We start from the raw sequence: 17,074 nt of genomic DNA on the forward strand, positions 1-17,074 counted from the left end.
GGAACTATAGGTATAGACTGGCCTCAAACTCAAAAACATTTGCCCATCTCAGCCTCTTGAGTGTAAAGGTGTATGCCAACCTACCGAGTTTGAGATTTTTAAAAATATTTTGATTGTCTGTTTCTAAAGTGTGAATATTATACATGGCAATGTAACATTGTTATATGAAAAGTTTTGACATGCCTAGAATGTTAGTAGATAAGACAGATAAAAATATCCATCCTCATTCTCACTTTTACAAAAGACACTGCCAGCAAGTATAGTAATTCTCTAGGGCAGTCAGATAATGGTACTACTGGAGAAAGAAATAGAGCAGATATCCATTGCCCCCAGTAGCCCACAATTGTACCCCAATACCTTAGCTCTGACTTGTTCAGAAGCCTTTGGATGCTTGATAACAGAGCAAAATTGAAATCCCATGAGGTGCCATTCCAGGCTTTTATAATCAAATCCATGTGGTCCACTCTGTCTGCTCCCCACCTACCTCTACCTACAAGTCCCAGGCACACCTGGCTGTCTCCATGGCCTGGACTGACTACTCTCCTGCTGGCACTAGTTGTTTCTGTGTGACAGTTTTCCCTATTCTACCCCAGCAGTATCTCTTCTCTGTTCCATTCACGGTGCCCTGTTTTTGTTCCTGAACACATTGCACTAGTTCCAGTGTTTCTTTGCCAGGTTTTTGAACCTCTTGACTATTCTGAGTTCACAGGATGGAGGCAGGGATCAGCGATAGAATGTTTGCCTGGCATGTGTGAAACCCTGCATTTGATCCTGAAAGAGCGAGATGGAGGAAAGGAAAGAGAGAGGCAAGGAACTGCCTGGCACAGCTCCATAAATAGTTATCAGATGAATTAAAGAAAAATCTTTCAAGAGTATCTTAAAAATACACTTTGTTGTTGAACAGATGACTAAAACATGGTTTTTGAGTTCTGTGAATTTAGCAGAGACCTAATAAAGAAAGACAACCCTTTGAGGTTGTACCTGATGATAAAGTGCCAAATATTTGAGAATCCCAGTGCTTTGGTGGCATATGAGGAGGAGGCTCGGGTATGAAAAGTCCATAAGACAGTCTTGACTTGTATGTCCACATTGCCTGACCTCCTGCTCTTTCCCATGTTACAGACAGATGGAGACTTTCAATTGGGGTCAGAGGGGACACAAAGAACTGTTTGGTAATTAAAATTAGGAATCTAAGCTAAATAAATGCATACACGTGTTATTCAGGAAGAGATGTGAGTTGAATTATTAGGCTATTATTTGCTCTCTCCCACCTCTACCTTTGGAAAAACACTAGGCATCAACTATACTTCTTAATCCCCACCCCACTCAATTCCATGGTGACTTTAGAATCTTTTTTTTTTTTTGGTTCTTTTTTTCGGAGCTGGGGACCGAACCCAGGGCCTTGCGCTTCCTAGGTAAGCGCTCTACCACTGAGCTAAATCCCCAGCCCCGTGACTTTAGAATCTTATAAGGCTAACCTTTTTTTGTTCATTTATTTTATAAATGTGAGTGGTCTGTCTTCATGCACACCAGACAGGGGACTCAGATCACCTAACAGATGGTTGTGAGCCACAATCTGGCTGCTGAAAATAAACTCTGGACCTCTGAAAGAGCCACCAGTGTTCTTAACCGCTGAGCCATCTCTCCAGCCCAAGGCTAAACTTTTAATTCAGACTAAAGTTAATTACTTTTCTTGTCTTGAGTGTATGAGTAAAAACATCTTCAGTGTAAGGATTTTCTTTTAAAATCATCTGTAATTTGTTGTTTATACAAATGATTGGAGAAAATATCCTTCTTTTGGGGGTAGGGACTATCCATGTAGACCAGGCTGGCCTCCAGCTGACTTTTATCCTCCTCTTTTTATATTTCAATACTGGAATCATAGTTGTGTGCTATCATGTCCAGTAGAGGAGTATTTTAATATAATGGAAGTAGAGTTTTAAATTAACAAAATAGTCTTTGGGTTACACCCAAATCCATTTTAGTTACAAATAGATTGAATTGGTTACTATGGGAAAAACATTCACTTATCTCATAATCTACTTTGAGATTTGGCAAGTAGCATTTTTTTTTAAAAAAATTCAGTAATAGAAAGGAGAGTTTAAACTAAATGAAAGACTTAGAGACATCTGTCATTTCAATGATACTGGTATGTCCCAGAGAAAAAGAGTGGTTTTAAAAAAATGACAGATGTTTCTAGATATATCTGGAAAGATGTTTCTAGAATAGGTTCATTCTACTTTCTTATCCAGGTTTCTTATCTAGAGGCAAGTGAAAATGGTGTCATTTTTTTGTTGTGGTGTTGTTTTAATTTATTTTTGAGATTATGATTACATTTCTTCCTTCCCTTTCCTCCCTCCAGAGTCTCCTTTATGCCAGCACCTTGCTTGCTTCAAATACATGGTTTCTTTTTTCATTAATTTTTATAGCATATGCATATGTGTAACATATATTCCTAACTGTAACCTTCTCACTCCGTATGTTACTTGTACATATGTTTCCAGGGCTGATCTTTTGGCACCTCTCATGCTCCCAGCTTTCCTCAGTTGCCTATAGAGGCCTCCTGGGCTTTTCTCTGTCTACTTTGACATATCCTTTGGTATTGTCCTTGCTCAACTCATGCTTCTGAATGTTGCTAAGATTTTGTGATGTAACTTCTTTATCTTCCCATGGGACACAGTCTCATAGCAAATTTCCTGATCCTATCGTTCTTAAAATCTGTTCCCTCCCTCTTCTAAAATGTTCCCTAAGCATTAGGTTCAGGATGTATTATAGATGTATCCATTAGGACTGGGTGCCACAGCTCTGCATTTTGACTAAGTGTGGTTTTCTATAGTAGTCTCTATCTATTGCTGAGGAGTGTAGTTATAGATTCTCCTCCAAGATCCATGCTTTCACTGGGTAGCTGGCTAGGTTTCCCTCTAATTGAGCAGGTCTTCAGTATAATCCAAAAGCTCTTGGCTACTGACACGGTATACATAGCGTTACTGTACCCTTAAAGTTATTGTGCCTTGCTGGTCATTGATGTGGTTCATCGGCATTATAGCTGGGTAGATTTCTTAGTTGGAGTTTTATTGCTGTGAAGAGACACCATGATCATAGCAACTCTCATAAAGGAGAATATTTCAATGGGTCTGGATTACAGTCCAAATGTTTAGTTGCTGGAGAGCTAGCTGTGAATTGTGCATCCAGATCAGCAGGCAATAGGAAGAAAGAGAAACTGGGCCTAACTTGAGCATCTGGAAAAACCTGAAAAGCCACCCCCCAGTGACACAGTTCCTCCAACAATGCCTAACAGTGCTTCCTAATAGTGCCACTCCCTGGTAACCAAGCATTCCAATCTATGAGTCTGTGGGGACATCCTTATTCAAACCCCCACAGTAGGACTGTTGATGTCTCCTTCTTTTAGAAATTTGGATGGCACCTTCTGGTATCATGAAAGCTAGTCCTCAGGGAGAGGCATGTAGGTCAGTTCCAGTTCAGGATCTCTGGGCTCTGTAAAGCAAACAGGAAATTAAAATGGGATCGTTGCCAAGGTCAGGGAACAGTAGAGAGGGAAATAGCAGGGGATAGGTGATCTGATCAGGGAAATGTGAAAAGAGAGGAGGCAAGTACAGAAGCAGGTGGGAGGTGGGTTAAATAGCAATAAGAATATTTGGGAAGTGACAAGAAATCATACTATTAACTGTTTACCTTAAAAACTATAATACATGGATGTAATCCCCTGTATAAATATGTGGTTGTTGCCTCAACATCAGTATAAGACAACATCATACTATAACCTAGTCAGAATGACCTGAACTCACTCTAACCTAGTCTATCCTTGATCTCATTCAGTCCTCCTGCCTGAGTCTCTTGAACAGTGGAATTACATCTAGCAAGCACTTCCTTGCTTGGTGTCAGCCATCTTGGTATACAATGTATATATTACTTTTGTGATGAAATCTGTAGAATGGCCAAGTTTAGAAATTGATGAAAACATGGTTACCTCTTTCCCCAAAGCAGAATCACTCAATACATCATAATCTATATTTCTGTTCAGTTTTGCTCCAAGAATGTATTTGTGCAAATGGCCAAATTTCCTTACAATTTAAAGATCTAAGTATACACCCTTACATTATCAAGTCTTAAACTGCAATTTGTATGTTCCAATACACTTATTATTAAGTATATTGGACTAAGAATGGATTTTGCATAGTTAGACCTGTAATGAGAAAGCCTCAACTATAAAGAATGCCAACAAAGCATTTTGGGGGAGGGTGCTGTTACAATAGTCATATTTTAGATGATGCCCCATTTTACAATGTCCCCAAATATTCTTCAGTACATCAGCTGACATCTCAGGTTTCTGCTTTGAAATCTTTATGACTTACCCTGTAACCATGTAAGCAGTTGACGAGGGAAATTTGCCTGGCCCACCTCCATACTCGGGAAACAGAACTTCTGGAAAGGCAGAAGATGACTTTTTGTTTGTGTCCAAGAAATGCAGTGGAATAACATTAGAACTACTTAAAGCCACAAAGTACTTCAGTAATGCTTTCCTTTTTCTTTCATTTAGTGCCATCTCCACGACCAGACAATTCTTTCCATGAAAATAATGTGTCCACTCGAGTTTCTTCTCTGCCATCGGATAGTAGTTCTGGCACAAATCATTCAAAAAGACAACCAGGATTTGATCCGTGGTGAGTGGTTTGGTCTTACTCTTCCTTTTGCTAATTGTAGATTTGGAAATGCAAAGGCATGCAAGATAGACTTTTTAGTATTCTTTTACCCACTAGATCTTTTTTTTTCCTTAAGAAAAACATGTTATGTCACAGGGTTTTCAGAATTTCTATTAAGTAGCATGTAAAAGAAAAACTAACAGATAAGTCTTTCATCATATTCGTTCATTCCTTCATTGACAGTGAACTTGGTCCTGACACTTTGCATAGCCCTCTGTATGCACTGCCTTAGTTCTTTCTCATAGCTGCCCTTTGAGGGAGGGGCTACTCCCATTCCATGTACACTGAAGCTTGAAAGGAGGAGGGCATACCTGCTGCTGCACACATGTAACATGGAGCAGGGACACAGAACACCAGCGCTCCATCTGGAATTGTTATGATATTTACATGATGTGATGTTAAAAAGGCACCTACAGTGGTACCTGGCACTGGAACGGCTCACTGTGTTAGTAGCTTTGGTTATTATATTTAATGTTTCCATGCTTTGTTGACCCTTTTGATTTTAACTTTGCTCATAAACTTCCATACCTCTTTGTGACTGTGTTTTCCTCCCTGGTGTGTAGAAAACATAAGAAAACAGGTTTAGCTTTTGTTGGTTTTCAGTGTTGACCATTTTCAGGTGTGGCTTGGACAAACCCTGAGAAGCCTGTCAGAATGTCAAATGCAGATGCAGGGGAGGAACTGTTTTTTCTTGGTTGTTTGCATGACCCAGTGGGAACAATCTAAAACAGTATCAATCTTAGACTGGCCTAATCCTTTGAAAAGTAGGCTAGTCACATAAAAATTTAATGAAACTATGAACTGGCCAGCATGGTGGTACTGTGTAATTCCGGCACTTAGGAGACTGAGATGAGAGGACTGCCAGTTTAAAGCTAGTCTGAGCTATGTAGCGTGATTCTATCTCAATGCCTTGCCTGGGGTAGGGGGGTGGGGATCCAAAAGTAGACATCCTTAGCAATGTGGTATATGTGTGTGGGGGGTGGTACTTGTGCATGTTTGACGGATTTGATTTGGTTTGGTTGTGGGGGCTGAATATAGGGCCTAGTATATGATAACCAAGTGTTCTAATGTCTCTGAATAGGACTTTAGATGAGAGTGTGTATATATGTATATTTATGAAATTGGTTGTTTTCAAAATAATCAAAAGTACAGTTGGGATGTTAATCTTTAGCCAAGACATCATCAAGTCTTCCTTGTTCTAATGTTGCCATTATGTGTTTAAGAAGATTCCAGAATCCCCAGCTGTAAATGGGCTCTCTTTTTTTATTCTTTTCTCCTCCTATTAATGTTTCTGTGGCACATCTTCATGTATCACATCTAACATCATTTAATCTTTAATTAACCTTGACTCATCTTGATTTTTTTCTTGACAAAGATCTCTGTTTCACCATATTCTTTATATCTGAGAGAACTACGCATTTGATACCACAAACATAAAAGTCTTATTAGAGAAACATGGTAAAATGCAATTCTTAAACTATCACATAACCTCAGGCCAGTCTGTTTCTGTAATAGTACCACTTTAAATTTCTTTGGGGAAGAAAATACTTGTACACTGTACATATTTTCTGTGATGGAAAGTTCAAAATACTATATCATATTTAAAACCAAAAAATAGATGTTGTAGTTTAATACTCAGAGCTGTTATTCTGGCTATCTCAGTTGTCTTGAATTCACTTAAGAAATGGGAGATAAGCTAAAATATTTCAAAACAAGAAAAATAGACTTAAACAGTCAGACTCATCATCCTTACCAATAGGATAACGATTCAGTCCTCACTTATAAGCTGTTTATTCATCCTTGTGCCCAGTTTTAACGGTTAGTACCAAGGTCGTTAGGGTATGATGTGCTTCTAGCTCACAACAGTGTTTGGGGGGTGTAGGGGGAGAAGGATCACAGGCAGTCGCTATGGAGCAAAGCACTTGTGTGCTTTATCTTTTCACAGACCTGGGAAAATCCTGTGCATTGATTTAGATGGGTATCAATTTAGAGTGTGCACCTATAAAATGAATAGCATTTTCTTTACAATAACTAGACAAATGACAAAGTATGGAACTAGTTTAGAAAAACTGCCATCAAAATTGGGCTAAAAGTGGATACTTGAACTAAGTTGATTCAAAATCCGACTAGTGAAGTAAAGAACTCTGAAACCCATTTGAATAATGACTATTTTTTTTCTTTACACAAGGTTATGAATATCTTGCTTCAAAAATACAAACATATTGTATCATATTGTTCATATATGAATATATTTTTCCTTGTCAGTCTGTCTTGTGGTTTTTCTCATAGACTCCTTCACTGACTTTCTTAGTTACTGCTGGGGAGGGGATGAGGCAGGAGGAATAACAGAGCAGTGCCCCTCCTCTCCCACTCACTCTCCATGCTGCTCCCAGAGGGGTTATACTAAAGTTCCAGGCTGGCCGTGCAGCCTCATTCCCACTGCTCTGCATCCTGCGTTTGGGAGCAGTTTTGAGTGAGAGGCCAGGCTCTTTGGTTGATTTCTCTCTTTATCTCTAATACCTAATATGATACTCAGTAAGTGCTGATTAACTTTAAGTCAGTTTTTGTTTCCATTTCTTCCTTCCATGATTACAGTGAATCTTTCAACTTCCCTCATTCTTCATAACTCCCTTGGGAATAGTTGTTGGGCAAGATGACAGGAGTCACAGTTTTGTGCGAGACCCTGTCTGTTTATCCTTTACTGTATATCCTCCCTCGGCCTCGTAGCCATACTATTTTGATCAATGCTGTTACCCCAGGTGATGGGCTAGGTCACTATATGTATAACCCTTCTCAAAGCTTCCCTCTCTGAAATGTATGCGCTACCCAAATCTGCCCACTATAGCAGGTGAAATTACAGAAGCCACAAATCCAGGTAGGGCAATAGTTGCCACACACACGCCTGGTGGGCTTAATGCTGCTCGTTCAAGGCTCCTTCCTTCTTCCATTGTATAATTCACAGCTTTTCAAGTACCTGTGTTCCGGGCAGCTGCTCTCTCTCCCTTTCTCTTCCAGGCTATTTTCTCTCTGTTATTTCTGTGCATGCTTCTGAGTAGTTCTTAATTTTCTTTGTGTCTCCCCTTCTTTGCTCAGGCTTGCTTTCTTCTGTCTTTTACAATGCAAACAGTACTCGTGCTCCAGTCCTAGCTTTCATCTTGTTCACGGGTAATTTATTTCCTTTTTCCCTTTGGTCCCTAGAATCTTTTCCTACCTACCTCTCAACCCCCCACACCTGGTCTACTTCAACTTGAAAATGTTGAACTCATCATTCCTCCTGTCCCACCTAGTCTGTAGTGTATCCAGTGCCTTAAAGACCCCAGAGGAGGCTCTTTGATCCATCATCTTCCCCGTTTCCCAGGACCAACTCTTCAATGGCAAATGCAGAACTGTTCTCCTGCCCCACTTCTTTCTTACCCTCAACTTCTCCAGCCTCTCACTTGAACATTATTCTCTACCTCATCCTAGACTTTTATGTTCCCAAGCAGAATTCTGCTTCCTCCTAGGAATGGTGTCCTCTTCTTTCCTTTCCTGCTGGTACTAAAATTCTGCTCTAATGTCAGTTTGCCCCCCCCCACACACACCAGACCCTGGCCCTTGACTGTATTGATGAAGCTGTGAAGGTAATGTTTTCCCCAATAGTACAGCCCTGCATTTAGAGAACTTGTAACTTGCCACCATCCCATTTGTACCCATGCAACCACATCTAAAGCTTCTAGCTTTCAACGTGATGAAGGCACTGCTCTGGGTTCCCAGATTGAATCATAGAACTTGTACTTCAGAACTTGGAACTTAAGCGGTGCTTAAATAGGAAGTTCTAATGGACTTCAAGAATGCCTGGGGTGCTCCTGGGTACTCAGATTATAGCCGTGTGCCATCATGTTGGGTTTATGTGGGTCTGAAGTTAAACATGGGGCTTTGTGCATGCCAGGTGCACATTTCACCAGCTGCGTTACAGCAGCACCAACTATATCCCTAACCCAAAAATACTCTGTGCTGTAATAACACCTTATTGATGACCTATAGCATACTATTCAATGTGTTCTCAGAAATTTAAAAATTTATCGATAATTCTACTACCTAGATAGAACTTTTATGGTTTTTTTGGGGTGGGGTTTCTTCTTTAAGAAGAGTTAAAATTTAAAAGGAGAATATTCTACACCCAGGTAGAGCTTTTAAGGTTTTTTGGGGGGTTGGGTTCTTTTTTGAGAAGGGGTAATCTAACCACTGTTGAACACTGTTCTCAAACACATGTGCTAAAGTGATCCTCCCACCGTAGTCACATACCTAGGAACACAAACGTATGCCAGAAGGCTTGGCTTATTTTTGTCCCCCAGTTCAGGCAATGGAACCCAAGGTCTTGCCAGTATTGTACAAGTGCTCGTCCACTGAGCCACAACTCCAGCCAAGATTTCTATTGCAATTTCTTCCTGCATTTTTTCAAAAAGTGAATGTGGCAGCTAGAGGGATGGCTCGAGTCAAAAGCACCCATGGTTCCTACAGAGGGTCCAACTTTAGTTCTCAGTACAATTGGTGGCTCACAACCATCCATAACCCCAGTTCCACAGAATCCCACAACCTCTTCTGACCTCCGTGGGCTTCAGGAAAACAAGCAGTACATACATACAGACTTAATTGCTCAAACACAGAAATAAATCTTTAAAAGTAAATAAATGAATATTAAAAGTACATTGTATACCTCTATATATATATACCTTCTTGCCATGTAGTTGGACTTATCTGGCATAAAAAAAAACTTGAAATCATTATTTTTTACTTAATACTATAGTTTAAGCATTCTTTCATGTCAGTGGGTATTCTTTGAAGCTGTGATTTATTTTTAATAGCTTCATTGTGTTTTCTGCCATGCATCCAGTAATGGTTTGTTTAGAGTTTTTCTGGCTTACATATTTTAATGAAAAAAGCTGGATGCTGCTTTGTTCATGTTTTTCTTAGATATTCTAATCACTTCATCGCTATCTAGTATTCTGAAACCATGAATATAAATTAACTGTTACTTTTAATGATGCTACCACTCTTATTTTTAGGGAATATATAAATATGTGAGGTTTTTTCCAAGAATAATACCAGTTGAGTAGCTTTTTAACAAGTTTAAGTCCAAAACCAAGGTGACTTCCACCCCCTCTTTTTACCTCTTTCTTGTTTTAAAAACTGGGGATTTGTTTCATAGTCAGCCTTGGAAGATGAGCTGACTGGCCTTCAACTCAAGTGTCCTGTCTCATCCTTCTGAGTGCTGGGATTACAGGCATCTCCCACCACACCTGGCTTATTTCCTGTTTGAATATTTTCTATTTTTATTAAAATACTTAGTGTTATCTGTGGTATCAATCTTTTTAATTTTTTTATTCTATGTATTCTTTTCTCATATAGTACATCCTAAATGCAGTTTACTTTCCTCCCAGTCCTTCCCTTTACCTCCAACCCCACCCCTAAATTAATTTCCTCCTTTGTTTCTCTTCAGAAAAGGACAGGCCTCCCATGGATATCAAACAAATTTGACATACTAAGTTTCAGTTAAGACTAGGCATAGGGTATCAATCTTTCTTTCTTTCTTTCTTTCTTTCTTTCTTTCTTTCTTTCTTTCTTTCTTTCTTCCTTCCTTCCTTCCTTCCTTCCTTCCTTCCTTCTTCCTTCCTTCCTTCCTTCCTTTCCTAAATTCTAAAATTACATTTAATTTTTTTTATTTATTCACCTTACATTCCAATCGCTGTCTCCCCTCCTGGTCCATCCCCTTCCCATAGTTCCTCCTCCCATATCCCCTCCCCTTCTCCTCTGAGAGAGTGGAGGCCTCCCTAGGTATTCCCCTGTCCCTGGGGGGCTCTGAGAGACTGAACCACTAACCAAAGAACATACACATGATGAACCTAGGCCTCCTTGCTAATATGTAGCAGATATGTAGCTTGATTTTCATATGGAACAACTGAAGCAGGGCCTATCCCAAAAGCTGTTGTTGTATATGGTATATGTTCTTCTAGCTGGGCTGCCTTGTCTGGCCTCAGTGGGTGAGGATGAACCTAGCCTCACAGAGACCTAATGTGGTATCAATCTTAATGTCAGTATTTTCAGCTAGAATGATTCTTCAACACACACACACACACACACACACACACACACACACACACACACACACACCTTGAGCATACATCATGTCTACATCTTTTTCCTTGAGTATTCTTTTTTCATTTAGGTGTAATAGATTAAAAGTTTAATAAGTAGGAATTTTCCAGTCTGGGGCATTTTTTTCTTCCATTAATAATGTTTCTATAGCAGCATTGGGTTTTTTTATGTTTAGTAACTTGGCACGTTACTAATAATAAACTTGTTGAGCTAGTTTTTAAAAGGTAAATAGAAAAATGAAGGTATTGAAAAATGTTTCTGTTCTTTCCCTTGGAGAGTTCCAGAGGAAGCATCCTCTAAGCCATGCATTTTACAGAATTTCTAATTCAGAGATTTTCAGCAGCAGGAAAATGGTCCCAAAGAGCAGCTACAGATCATTTATAATAATGCTCAAATTGCCAGTGTGATCAAGCCTGAGCCAAAGACCAGCCATTCCCCATGCTGATTAGATTCGGTTCTCTCTGCTTTTTAGAGGACCTTTACCTGTGGGCTCAATTCTTCATGGCTGATTGAATCTGGGATCACACATTTTCAACCTTCATTATGTTTGTCACAGTGTGGCAAGAGAATGATTCAAAGATACATATGATTTTAAAAATGTGTTCTCATTTAGGAAAAGTCCTGAAAACATTAGTCATTCCGATCAACTCAAAGAAAAGGAGAAGCAAGGCTTTTTCAGGTCAATGAAAAAGAAAAAGAAGAAAACTCAAACAGTAAGTATATGACTAATGTCTATCTGTACCATAGTGTTCTATGTTATTCTGTGGATATGTGTTACACTGGACACAGAGCAGTCAGACTTCATTTCTTAGTAGGGGATATATTGTAGACAGCTTTCTGAAGTCTTTCATTACCATCTTCTCACAAAGCCTTTTCTAGATTCAGCAGAATCTCAAGGAGTAAAAGAAACTTAAATTGGATGAGAAAATACTTCTAAGCCTCTCTCAATAAACTACTTATACATGTGAATTTAGATTGCTGTAAAAACTATGAAGACAGGGGATTTGTGTCTCGCTAGGAGCATAGAGCTATGCAAAAACTTAGGAAATGGTTTTGGTTTACATTGAAATCCTGAAATTCATAAATAACCATCATGCCTCATTCTTCCCTGACTTCCGTGCTATCTAGTCACAGAGGGTCCAATTTTATCTGACATTTCAGGGCTGGCTTCAGGAAGAAAATGTGTTTCACTTACGGCGGCATTGTGAGACAGGCTGCACCTCAGGTTCTAGGAACTGCATCTGAACAATGGGCCAGCTCCACTTGACTGGACTCATCAGTTTGTGGAACCACTCAAGTGGAAACTCTAATCTAGCTAGTAACAAGAGAAAGTGGGGATGAAAGACAGACTCCAGGACACCAGTAGGGACAGTTCACTCAAAAAAAAAAAAAGAAAAAAAAAGCCTGCCTTCCTTCATTTTATTATACCCTAAGTAACATTGAATTAGCCACTTTTAATAGTTTGGGGTTTTTACTTTACTTTTATTTCACACAAGATTTGTTCTCCTTCATTTAAAGAAAAAAATGCCCTAATCACACTGGCTTTATCTATCCGATGAGTAGACTAAATGCCTCTGGAACCCTTCAGGCCATCATGAAAATTAGAAAATACAGCTTAGTGGTAACTGAAGAAGAAACACGATTGTAGGAAAGTATATAACTCATACTAAGGATATTTCTCTCAAAGCCGTTTGAGAAACCTTATAAGTGTGTTTGTCTTTATTACAGCAGCTATATATATCAGTAATGTGTATGGCGGTTTGGCCTGCATGTGTTTGTTCCTTATGTATGTGCCTGGTGCCCACAGAGACCAGAAGAGGGCATTGGCTTCCCTGGAACTAGAGACACTTGTGAGCTGCCATGTGTATGCTGGGACTCTAAACTATGACCTCTGGAAGAACAGCGAATCCTCTTAAAAAGCTGAGCCATTTCTCCAGCTCTATTTTCAAAGCTGCTTTAAATCTAGACCTTCGCAAAGCATTCTTTAAGTTGCTTATTAAATGCAAGTATTTCATTCAAAGTAAATGACTTCAAGCTATGAGTGGGCTTAGAGCATGGTCTTGTAAGCCTTTAACCCCGCACTCAGGTGACAGAAGCAGGAAGATCTCTGTTCATGACCAGCCTGGTCTACAAAATGAGTTTCAGAGTAGCCAGAGCTACATAATAAAACCCCGCTTCAAACCGCCATCTCCACCACCACCAAAATATTTCATTATTGAAAAAAAAATGTGAAACAGAAAACATCATCCTTAATCTTGCCCAACCTACCACAAACAGGATTTTAGTATTTTACTGTAGCTTTTTAGCCTACATTTGTGGAGGAAAGTGTGTGTGTGTGTGTGTGTGTGTGTGTGTGTGTGTGTGTGTGTGTGTGTTTTACACTTTCATTTTAATGGTTACATGGTATTTCTGAAGTGTTCATGGGGGTGGAAAAGGCTACCTATATCTCTTACTGAAACTTGCCTAGATTGAAATGTCAAATCAAAATGCCACTCAACTCTATTGTTGCTGAAACTGGGTTAAGAAGTGAAGAAATAGGATTGCCTTTGCTTTAGGATGTTTAAAATAATTTAAATGCTAAAAACCCAAACTCTGCCATTGTCTGTAGACTATTACCTATTGTTAAGCATTATCCTTCCAACACCTCTTCCTGGCCACTGGTATAATTTCGTGGGGTTTTGTTAACTGCATGCCTACAACCCTGTGATGTGATTAAGTTGTAGAAAATAGTAAGAGTAGAAGACTTGAGGCTGGCTTGTATATAAATTTAGATTTTAGTACCTGTCTGCGTCAAACCAACATTAAACCTAAAGCCCTGTGGCTAAATGAAGTATACACATCTTGCCTAACTTGATTATTCAAGATTTGGTTCAAATTCTAGATGTTTAAATAGTATAGATTAGGGTAATAGAAAAATTGCTATTCTCTAGCATCCTCTCGACTTAAATGTTTTTATTAAATATTTATACTAAGTTCAGAATAGCTTTCCACAAATCATAATGCCTTCAGTTTTCCAAACTGAATGGATTTTTTTTATATCTCTCCCATTTTTTAATGAAGGATAAAATGTAAGGGTTTTGGGATCTAGAGTCTGATTTCCACAGAGTACTGCATGCAGAGCGCCAGACCACAGGCACTGAGGCCTGGCATTGGCTTAATTCGGCTTTCTTTGAATCAGCATTCAAACGTAACGAAAGGGAACTTGTTTTTACTTTCTAAAACTCAGTAAATAGAAAGCTAAGTAAGACAAACCAAGACAATTGATGGTAGTGAAACTTTTACACAAGATTCCAAGAACCTGAACTCTGTTGTCCGATGTATGTAGTAGAGCTGAGCCTAAATCTACTTGATTAGAATAGGAGCTGAGCCAGGGAAGTGGCGACCTGTCCAAAGTCACAGAGTTAGAAGGACTAACACTGGCTTCCCCCAGTGAAAAGCCTCTCATTCAGTTTCTCTCATTAAAACAGGAAAACGCAGATATTTACACAGATGTCTTCACACATATACCAATGAAGAGATGACCTTACTGCATTTCTATATATTTTTGTTCTCTGACCACTAAGATAGCCAGAAGAGAAAAGAGAGGTGCCAAAAATCATTTTGTATTGTGAAGGTGCCTGCTTTGACTCCAGCAATCTGGAAGCTTCCTTGGGGAATCTGGCTAAAGCCAGTTGCATACCCCGGGAATTACAAAGGTCCTCAGAGCATATGGTGACTTTGCCAACTTGGTAATTGGATCTTACTTAGTATCTCAACCTGAAATGATACTTCGATATAAAGTTTGAACTTTAAAAAAAATGATTGCGTGTGCATGATATGGGGGAGGAGTACACAGGGGCCATAGTGTATTGAGGTCAGAGGGTAACTTTGTGGAGTTGGGCCTCTCTGTTGACTTTTATGTGAGTTCTGGGAATTCAGTGTCTGGTTGCTAAGTACCTCACTGATCCATCCTATTACCAGCCCTGAAGATTAAACTTGTGCTTTGCTTGAAACCCAGAACTGTGAATTGTACCAGATATTTTAAATGAGGTATATATTTCTAATAGTGCAGTGTAAGGCTGCTCAACTAACCTTAGTGTCCCACAACACTCGTAATCATTTCCCAAGTGATATTTACTGGCTCAAGATAATGGACCAAGAAGATCTAAAGGACTGAAAGGATATTTTTCTTTTATAAAAATAATCCATATGGTAAAATCTCTTAGTGAAGTCCTAACAATTAGTAATAGCTGAAATTCATCAGTACCTCAGTAAACACAATTTTTCAAAACAGCCTTATTTTTGATAGTGACTAAATTCCTAATTAAGCATAATGTAAGCAGAAGGTCTCAAGCAGTCCTGGACTGTTGCTTATTACCATTGTATAGACTCTGAAAATTTTTGTACTTGTCTAAACTTAGACTATTGATTCTAGGTAAAAAAAATAACAGCTATTATTTCTAGATACAAAGCACAGAGATTCTTTCCATGATTGCTAATATTTAATCATTTGAGGGCTACCAAGTGCTAGTAGTTTCAATTAAAGCACCTATTTTACTTAAATTTTTTTGCAATTGGCTCATTTGTATCTTATATTACAGACAGACTCCACCAACGGGGAGAATCCAAGCATCAAGAAATCCCTCTTCCCTCTTTTTAATTCAAAGAACCATTTAAAGCATAGTTCTTCTTTGAAAAAGCTTCCTGTAGTCACTCCACCCATGGTACCCGTTTTTACGTATCGTAGCCCTGAAAACTGCTCCAGTAAACTTGTTTTACTGATGACAACAGCATGTCTTATTTTCATGGGGTCATAATCTTTGTGCTAGTTAAGTACCTGGGCCAGTTCCATAAATTCACTGGGATATATGGATATATATAATACATATACTTTATATATATTATATATACCTATTCTGGGTTTTCTGCACCAGTTAAAGATGTTGACGCAGAAGCCTACTAAACAAACTAGTAAGGCTGGTTTGGATGGGCTGATTAGCCAGTTATTGGCACACAGCATTCTTGAACTCTTTTCATTGCTGTAAAGAATCTGACTGACACAGTCAACAAATGCCTTTGCAGTTGGCTCACTGCATGGACTTTGTTACCGTTCGGTTGGCAATTTTTTTCCTTAAAACCAACTTTGAATTGACCAAATTAATTGAGCTAGCAGGCCCATGAGAAAAGCAGCTTTGTACTTGTTGATAACTTGCTCTTCCTTACCTGCTGCTAGCTTTTGCTAGTCACTAGGTGTAAGGCCATGGCTTTTGCTTGGCATTTGGCATAATTCTCCTTTGTCCACTAAAGCCATCAAATAGACCAAATGCATTCATTTGGAATTTGTGGCATAACTTTCAAGCAGTTTCTAAGTATATAACGCCAGACCCAGATTTACTGGGCAGTGGTTTGGGACTATGATTCAAACCATACCTCCCTACTTTTTTCTCTCCCTGAAAGCTCCCTAGACTTCTTTGGCAGCATCAAATACAGATTTTTGCATCATATTCCCAGCATGAGATTTTCCTTTGATTTTTGTTTTATTGAACTGGTTCATAACCTAGCTATACTATGGACTGAGGATGCCACAGCAGTTCCTGGTCCAGCCCACTTTAACTGCTCTCTCTTACAGCTACTGAAACTGACTAACAGCATGGGAATGCTTTAAGGGTTAAGGTTTTGACCAAGCTGCATGACATCTGCCAATTTTTCCTAACGCAGGGAAAATTACTAAGAAGGCAGCAGAATTTAACTAGCACTACATGCATCGTGAACATTTGGAGAGTTTTGGTTTACTTACTGGGTCTTTTTGTGTTTTTCTCCTCTTTTGAATTTTGATTTAGTTCAGTTTACTTTTCAGTTTGGGTCTCCTCTTGGGTGTGGGTGTATATGTTATTTAAGGTTATTGGTGTGTTTGTTGAATCCTTCTCCATCTTTCCCTCTAGGTGCCCAACACTGATGGTCCTGATTTATTGACCTTACAGAAAGCCATTCATTCTTCTAGCACTGCAAGCAGCAGACCAAAGGAGTGGCGACCTGAAAAGCTTTCAGATCTACAGACCCAGGTAAGTACAGCCTACATCACTCCCAGATTTTCAGGATCAGAAACCAAGGAAGAAAAATGTTTAGTTCTCCCCCAAATAGACCATAATGAATAGCCTGGATGGTATTTTGCAAGTCAGGATGAATCCTATGTCAGCGATTCCTAGTGTGAAAAAAAGCAAGCCTCCATTACCCACTTA

At 39.2% G+C, this 17,074-nt stretch overlaps 1 protein-coding gene across 5 annotated transcripts in view; it reads left to right on the forward strand.

Annotated features, from left to right (window-relative positions):
- Positions 1-17,074, forward strand: part of Cdkl5 (cyclin-dependent kinase-like 5) — a 230,447-nt gene that overhangs the window by 172,171 nt on the left and 41,202 nt on the right. For 3 of the 5 annotated variants that reach the window (XM_039100455.1, XM_017602290.2, XM_039100454.2), the window contains exons 15-18: positions 4,559-4,682; positions 11,470-11,569; positions 15,437-15,559; positions 16,778-16,897. In XM_039100455.1, the coding sequence (XP_038956383.1) occupies positions 4,559-4,682; positions 11,470-11,569; positions 15,437-15,559; positions 16,778-16,897 (467 nt within the window). The remainder of the gene's footprint in view (positions 1-4,558; positions 4,683-11,469; positions 11,570-15,436; positions 15,560-16,777; positions 16,898-17,074) is intronic. The other 2 variants (NM_001421533.1, XM_063279693.1) reach the window with 1 other exon arrangement.

The sequence above is a fragment of the Rattus norvegicus genome, chromosome X (assembly GCF_036323735.1).
Source record: "Rattus norvegicus strain BN/NHsdMcwi chromosome X, GRCr8, whole genome shotgun sequence".
Classification (NCBI taxonomy): domain Eukaryota; kingdom Metazoa; phylum Chordata; class Mammalia; order Rodentia; family Muridae; genus Rattus; species Rattus norvegicus.